Consider the following 8,623-nt stretch of genomic DNA (forward strand, 5'->3'; position numbering starts at 1 on the left):
AAGACTTCTTGAAATCTTTTTGTGTCCGTCGTTTTATCTTCTTATCTCTTTTTTTTGTACTCGGCAATTGGTTCTTCATCTCGAATCTCTATTTCATCTTCGTCTTCATGGATCTTCATGTTTTTGTTGATGTTTATTTCATTTGATTTTTCTACCTTTGGTACTACATTGCCTTATTTAGTTGTCTTGATAATCTTCCGAGATCTCCGTTTCTTGATATTGACATATGTTGTTGAATAATTGTCATGTATCTCAATAGCTTCTGCCACAATTTTTAACATTTCATCACGTTTTTCTACTGAATTATCCAACTTGAACAAGAATGTGTGGAGCTTGGAGCTTGGTTGATTTAGCGAATCTTTATATGGGTTATTTGGTAAATTCTGCATTGAAAATTTTTATTGTTAGATGCAATATTTATGTAGATATAAAATCATTTGTTTGTTTTATCTTATATATGGTCATGAATTTGAATGAAATCTTCAATAGAACATCCAACAAAAGACGCCGCAACTTTTCCAAATAATGTTATTATTGCGATCTCATTCTCATCTTCAATTGTAATTGTTATTCTATACATGTAACATAAAGAAGTAAAGTAATGATCACATTTTTTTTATTGTGATCTAAAACTTGGGTTGTGTATTGGTAATTTGTTTTACATAAAAACGATTTGAATTCATTTTTATTTCTCTTTTTCTATTCATTTGATGTATATAAGAGTAATTATTACACATAAAATAATTTAAAATCATTTTGATTCTTTTGAAGTGTTTTCTTATTGTACAAAACAATTATTTGTATTTGTCATGCATAGGGTTTTACAATTTGGCAAATTGACAGGCACGTCAATGCAATCTTCATTATGTTCACCATTTGCTTAGTATAGGGCTTTGCACGATAAATCACAATTATAATAAATTAATATTGCGTCGTGGGTAACAAATATAACTTTTGACATAAATATTAAGCTATTTTCGAACTAAAAGATAAATCTTTCACTATCATTCAGTTTTGTTAGGTGAAGCGTGCAAGAGTGAGAGTAGCATTGGGATGAGTGAACTCCTGTGAAGTTTTCGTGAGTTACGCTGCTGACATTGTGTCGCTTATTTTAAATTTCATTAAAGATATAATTTTTTTAAAAAAAAACTGTAAATTTCATTCCAAAAATAAAATTTCATTTTTCTTCAATTATTATAAAATTCATTAATACCTGAAAACGAACAAAAAAAGACATTTATTTATTAATATTATTTAACGAAAATAACGACATAAATGTAAACTGACACAATTTTATTATAGTTTTCAATTTTATTAGTCGTGTTTATTTAAGTTATTAATGGATATTAATTTACTCAAGTTTAAAATAAAAATTGCATAAAAACTCCTACGAGGCTGTTTCACAGGAACATGTCTCATATCCTACCCTAATCATGAAAAATCATTGTTTTTCACTCAAAAAATTGACCTGTGACCCATCTGAAGGATATATCCTTGAGACCGGCACACATAAAACCAATTCAAAAATTGGAGAACTATAAAAATTCATAAAAAAAAAAAAGAGAAGTCAAACAAAAAGAATTATTTTTAAAATAAGGATATAATTCATTCTGTGAAAATATATTGTAAATTTTATTATTCTTCTATTCATTTTAAATTATATTAAAGATATATTTTTTAAAACAAATAAAGTATAAATTTCATTTCAAAAAATGGTGGCTAAATGTAATTTTGTTCAATTTTATTTAGAATTAATTGATAGTTGGGAAAAAAACAAACAATAGAATATGTATTTATTATTATTATTTCAAATTTTATTAAAGATATTATTTTTTAAAAATGATGTGTAAATTTCATTCCAAAAAATGAAGGCTTAATTTAAATTTCATTCTAAAAACTGGTGGTTAAAATTTATTTTTCTTCAATTTATTTTAGAATATATTAACTAATATATGGAAAAAAAAAAAGCGAAGAGAAGTATATTAATTATTATTATTTACGTTATTCATAGATGTTAATTTATTTAAGTTAAAAATAAAATGGACTCAGAAACTCCTATGAGGTTGTTTACGAGTGAATTTTGTGAAACATGCCTCATATCTGACTTGAATCGTGAAAAAAAAAGTATTTTTTCACTCCTGAAATAACTGGGTCAGCCCCTCTCAGGATTATATAAATGTCTCATATAAATGGAGTACAAATTTCATCACAAAAAATGAAGACTAAATTCATTTATCTTCAATATATTTTAAATTACATTAATTAATAGATGAAAAACATATAAAATCAAAAATAATAATAATAATGGAGTGCAAATTTCATCAATAAAATGAAGGCTAAATTTCATTTTTCTTCAATTTATTATAAATTTTATTAATTAATTAATATATGGAAAAAAAACAAAAAATAAACATGTATTACTGAAGAATGAAGGCTGATGCTAAATTTTATTTTTTTTTATTTTCTTTAATTTAGTTTAGATTCAATTAATTAATAGATTAGAAAAGACTAAAATTCATTCTCTTCAATTTATTTTAATTTCATTTTTCTTCAATTTATGTAAATTCACAATTCACATTTACACACTCCATATTTAATTTTATTTTAATTTTAATTTATTTTAAATTTCATTAATTAATAGATGAAGAACATGAAAAACAACAAAAAAATTAAATATGGAGTGTGTAAATGAAGGTAAGGACATTTATGTAAATTTATTTTATATTAATTTATTTTAAATTTTATTAATTAAAACAACAAAAAAAATTATTATGGAATGTGTAAATGAAGGTAAGGACATTTATGTAAATTGATTTTATTTTAATTTATTTTAAATTTTTTTAATTAATAGATGAAAAACATGGAAAACAACAAAAAATTAAATATGAAGTGTGTAAATGAAGGTAAGGACATTTTTGTAAATTCACAATTCACATTCATATATTTAGATAGATATAGATTTGAGAGTCAAACTTGGGTTCGCTCATATTCAATGTCTCTACAGCAATTTGGGTGGGTTGGTTTAATGTATTTTATAGGGGTGGCAGATGGAAATAATACATTCAAATCTACTCTCCTTTTCAGCTCTTCCACACCAGTTGATGCTGTTAAAAGTTTTTTTTATGAACTTTTTATGGGACTTCAACCACCAAAACCAGCCATGATTATTCCGGTCAACTTTGCCAACTGACGTCAAATATTTTGTAGCAAGAAAGAGCCAGGGGAAGAATGGATCTTCTTGACAGTTCAAAACTCCCCCATATTTTGCGGCGTCTGAGCATTAATGATTTCAAGAAGTTTAATACCTTTAGGTGGAACGGATCCCATATCAATGCTGTCCTTCGCTACGTACTGAAGACTCGCTCCAGTGACCATGGGTCGACGGGTCTACTGAACCGTATTGAAGAATCAAGAGACACCTCTCGCTTTCCCAAAATGGTTTTGTCTTTCACTGAAAGGCTGAGGGAATTCTTCACAGTTCCAGAGATGGAGTCGGCTGACAACTGCAGAACAACAAGTGAACTTCTGGCTAGCTTTCTCGACTTTCTCCTGGACATTGTGGAGCAGGTTGTATCTCTCATTCAAATTTGATTGAACATGCTGAAGATCAAATAGAAGTTCTGCAGAAGGAACTGAAGTTTCTCATTTCAGTTCTTGGAGATGAACCTTTTCGGTGCTCTGAGCTTAAGGAAACCAGATGTTTAATGAAGGATATTGAGGCTGTGGCTAACGAGGTTGGAATTTTCTTTTATCTGTATTTTTTTACAGATGAAGGTGATTCATAGCCGGATTGATATATCTCTCCCTAGATTGATCAAAAAGTTTCAATTATTGAAAACGAAGATCAAAGGATATTGCATCGCAGTCTTCAAGAAGCCAAATTGTGCTGCTTCAAACACTGCAATCGATTCTCTCTTTATCGTGGATACTTTACTCGATGACCTTGAGCATTTGGTGGGTCAGAAGAGTGATCTGATTATTGATGTTTGGGATGAAATCAATAATCTGCAAAAGGTGTTAACGCTCTTGAGATCATTCCTCGAAATATTGAAGGAGCAGCTGTGATGACCATGCAACATGCACCAATTGCAATTTAAAGACAGCCAAAATCACTCCATTTCAGCATAAATCTCGAGTGAGCACCTTGAACCAAAAAGTGGCCACATTCATCCGGGAGAGGTTAGTGCAATCACCATTGATTAAGCCATCAGCGTCATTCGTGGAGCCATCAACGCAGCGTCATTCGTGGAGCGACTTCAGAGCTTACCTTGTAGAAGATTATTTGCGCCTATAAAAAGGAGGGCTCCTCATTCGAAACTTACACACTCAAATTCTCGAAATCCTCTCTAGCAGCACCGTATTCTCGAAGCTCTTCGCCCTCTAGTAACAAAGCTCTGCCGCAATCTCACCGTTCACGTTTACGTTTCCTTGAGCAGTCAGATTACTGTAAGTGGGTTTTTGCTACTACTTCATTTGGCATAATATATTTCGAAAATAGCTATGACTTTGAAAATTATATCGGCATGATATATTCGTTCTGCTTCGTATGTAACCTTTTTTTTTGAATTTTCGTTTATTGAAAGCATGTTGAGTATTTGTAAAAGCACTACAATGATTCGATTTAGAAATGGTAAAGGAAATTCCGAACTTTGAAATCTTTGTTTAGGCCCTGATGCGGTGGGTTATAATAACCGTTCCTTTGGCCTCGCCCCTTAGAGGAGTAACATATAGGGGACTGATCAGTTAAAAACCATAGAAAATGAGATGATTTCAGTGCTGTATCCGTTTTTTTTTCTTGTATCTGATTCGACATGCTAAATATTGAAATTGTGATAATTCGTGTATATGTATAATCTCGATATTTTTCATGCCCGATTGGGCCCCCATTTACTGAGTATTTTCCCCGAAATACTCACCCCTTACTTTCCCACCCAGATAAGGATGAGAATCAAATTGAGGATGAGGAGCAAGAATACTTTTGGAGATGGTGAAGAAGCAGTCTAATTCGTGACCGATTGATTATTCAGTCTTATGTTTTCAGTATTTCGTATTTACGCTTCCGCATGTTTCTATTTCTTTCTGAGTTGTAAAGACGTTGAACTTTTGGGAAATTTATGATAATAAACTGGTTTGGTATATGCTGTACTACGAGGCTAGTTGTTTTTGCAATTATGTGATTGCGAGATAACGCCGGTGTCGACTAACCCCGATCTCGGGGCGTGACAGCAGCAGCATATAGAGTTTAAGAAACGAGTCAGAGATATGACATATGAAGCCGAATACCTCATCCACTCATTTCTTGCCAGAGATATCCCCATCTGGTATTTTACCCTGAGGATTTCTGATATCATTGCAAAGATTAAGCTTGCCTCAATCGGGTTAGAAGAAATCATGAAGATAGCTGATTCCAGATATATTATCAACTCAGTTTTGGTTGGAGATATTCCTATCTGGTATCTCTCCCCTAAAATCAAGAATAATTATGCTGTTGCAGCTCCAAGAAATTCTAGAGATCCCAAGGTAGAGACAGAACCACAAATAAAAAACTTAACTGGAGTTGATTACATCATAGGATTCAAAGATGAGATAATAAAAATTGCTGATCAATTAACTTGAGGACCGAAACAGCTACAAATCATCTCCATATTCGGAATGCCTGGACTTGGCAAGACCACTTTAGCCAAGAAACTGTATGATGATCCTACAGTTGGAAGTTAATATCGCTGTGGATTGCAGAAGGGTTTGTTCAAAAACAAGGACAGAAGAGCTTATATGAGGTAGCAGAATATTATCTGATGGAGATAAGGAATAGAGGTCTATTGCTAGTATCCCGAAGACGACCAGATGGTAGAATCAAATCATGTAACATTCATGATTTATTGCGTGAGATGTGCTTGAGAAAAGCAAAAGAAGATAACTTTCTAAACTTGATCAAACAGTAAGCTTCTTTCACTTTCTTTTCAACTTTAGCATACTATACTGAGGGTTGCTGATGAATAATTGTAATTTTGCAGTAGATTTTCAATATATGAGCGGCATCACCGCCTTTCTATCCACCATGACTCCATACATACCGAATCAAGACCTTTTGGTCATCACGTCCGCTCTTGGTTTGGTTATTGGCCAGATGTTACATTAATTTCTTCCCGGCTAAAACTTTTGAGGGTCCTGGATTTGTCCACACCAGAAGGTCCTGAGGACTTGCGAAAAGCAGAAGATCTTGATCTAACTGGAGTCGAGCAGCTGGTTCATTTGAGATACATGGAAGTGAAATTGATGGTAAACTACATAACTCCATCAATATGGAGCCTTCAAAACTAGAGTTTCTTGTTCTTGATGGCCATGGAACCATAGAAATCCCAGAGACGCTTCTGAAATTGAGAAATCTTCGCATCAGAAAGCATGCACAATTCAGTGAATCTTTCATTAGATGCGTAATTGTGGAAAAGGACGTGCAAATGAGTAGCCTGGAAAGCATTTCTAATCTTCGAATTGTTCATGAGAATGATGAGAAAATCTTGAAATGCTTACCCTCCCTTTGCAGGCTGAAATGTGAAACTAGACCTTTGTGGGATTCTATAGAGAGGTGTCGTAGATATCTTGTGCTAGATTACCTTACTCGGCTTGAATCACTCCATATATCCGGCTTAGATAGCGAGTTCAAGTATCCGGACACTATCAACTTTCCTGCAAGTCTTAAGAAACTGACTCTACGTGAATTCAAATTGTCTTCAATAGAGATGTCAATGATAGGGAGATTACCGAGACTTGAGGTTCTGAAATTGCTGTATACTTGGTTTGATGGAAAAGAATGGAAGACCAATGAGGATGAGTTCCAGGAGCTCAAATTCTTGAAGCTAGAAGCGCTACAAATTCATAGATGGAACATGTTGAGCGAGCATTTTCCCAAGCTTGAACAACTGGTTATACAGAAGTGCTGGAAACTTAAGAAATTCCCATCCAGCTTAGGAGATATTTCAACACTACAGAGCATCGACATACATTCGTGCAGAAAATTTGTAGCAGATTCAGCTCTTCAAATCCAAAAAGAACAACTGGAGATGGGAAATGAAGAGCTTAAGCTCAATATTTCTGGTTCTTGCTGGTAAACGTGGTTTCAAGGGCACTAAAGTTTGGAATGGCTAAACCATGAAACAATTTATTAACATACTGTAACATTTTGTGACAAGCAAAGCAACTGCATCCAAGAAAGAGATAAAGCTGGACAAATAATTAGATTTGGAAAAGAACCAACCTTGAACAACTTTGAGTGTCTTTGCTCTGATATTCACTGTCCAAGAACCCTTTATTTTCGAAGAGTTACGTTACGTTATTTTATCGCGTAAATCATTTTCGCAATCTCATACTTTCCATTGCGACTTGCTTCCAGGTGATCGTGTTCTCGCGGACTGTTTGAATCTTAAACTTGAATCCAAAAGTTAAAATACATCGTGTTTGATAATTTCGAGATGTTACATGTTGGAGGGTGGATTGTGAGTTTGTGCAGATAAATTAAGACTAGTTCCTCTAGTATCTCTTTTTCAGCTTGGAGGGATAATTAATAGAGTAGGTCTCTTGTGAGACGGTCTCACGAATCTTTATCGGTGAGACGGTCAACCCTACAGATATTCACAATAAAAAGTAATATTCTTAACATAAAAAGTAATATTTTTTCATGGATGACGAAAATAAGAGATCTGTCTCATAAATATGACCCGTGAGACCGTCTCACATAAGTTTTTCTCTAATTCATAAATATATCCTTATTTCTCGCATCCCTCTATTAGTAACTCTAGTTTTAGCTCATTTCCGATCCGAATTCGATCTATCTTGTGTGCGAAATTGTGAGAAATCAAATTTTTGTAGATGTAATTATTTATTTAATCACAGACACGTATAAGATTATATTTTCGAAATCTTCTAATTATGTTAAATAATAAGAAATTTGAAAATATTAAATAATACATGATATTCAAAATTTTCACACCAATAAATACATGAAATTTGAAATACAGTAGAATACATGTATTAATCTCGAAAATCAAGGCTGAGATATCTATCAAATATGGAAGAAAATATTACATATAGTGCGATTTTTTTCAACAAGCAAGCTAGCAAATTTCATTGCAGTCTATGTATATTATGACTATGTGCAAGAAAGCAGTCTACATTCAACCATCCAGTCCAACATCAAAATTCGAAAATTAATTGGTGAAATGTTATTCCAAGCACTATATGATATTATGTATGGAAGAAACATCTTGAATTATGGGAGAATTATCTCAAAATTTTGGAATAAATATTAACTGAATTATAGTAAGATTTTCACCTCGTCGCCAATAAATACCACCTTATCACATTCGAAAATTCACACCCAAAATTCAGTCATAATTTCGAGAATTTACTCTCAAAGTGCTCTCAAGATTTCGAGTTTTCTCCCCAAGTTCTACCGAGTATCGAAGTTTTGCTGTTGTCTAAATCCAAGGAAGATTTGAAAATCCAAGCAACGAAATCGTTCTTCACATTTTCATCCAGATATAAGGTAAATGAGCTTAAAAGTATAAATTTCGATTATGCATTGCTTTGTTTTTTGAAAGTTACAGTCGAGTGAAATTCTTATTCT

At 32.7% G+C, this 8,623-nt stretch overlaps 1 protein-coding gene across 2 annotated transcripts; it reads left to right on the forward strand.

Annotated features, from left to right (window-relative positions):
• Window positions 1-4,996: 4,996 nt before the first annotated feature.
• LOC140841704 (putative late blight resistance protein homolog R1B-23) lies at window positions 4,997-7,253 on the forward strand. Of its 2 annotated transcripts, none has more exons than XM_073209331.1 (2): window positions 4,997-5,938; window positions 6,015-7,253. In XM_073209331.1, the coding sequence occupies exon 2, from the start codon at window positions 6,303-6,305 to the stop codon at window positions 7,107-7,109; it is 807 nt and encodes a 268-aa protein (XP_073065432.1). In that variant the 5' UTR covers window positions 4,997-5,938; window positions 6,015-6,302; the 3' UTR covers window positions 7,110-7,253. The 2 variants fall into 2 exon arrangements, with proteins under 2 accessions (XP_073065432.1, XP_073065433.1); XM_073209332.1 differs by having other exon boundaries at window positions 6,018-7,253.
• The last annotated feature ends 1,370 nt before the right edge of the window (window positions 7,254-8,623 follow it).

The sequence above is a fragment of the Primulina eburnea genome, chromosome 9, assembly GCF_022965805.1.
Source record: "Primulina eburnea isolate SZY01 chromosome 9, ASM2296580v1, whole genome shotgun sequence".
Lineage (NCBI taxonomy): Eukaryota > Viridiplantae > Streptophyta > Magnoliopsida > Lamiales > Gesneriaceae > Primulina > Primulina eburnea.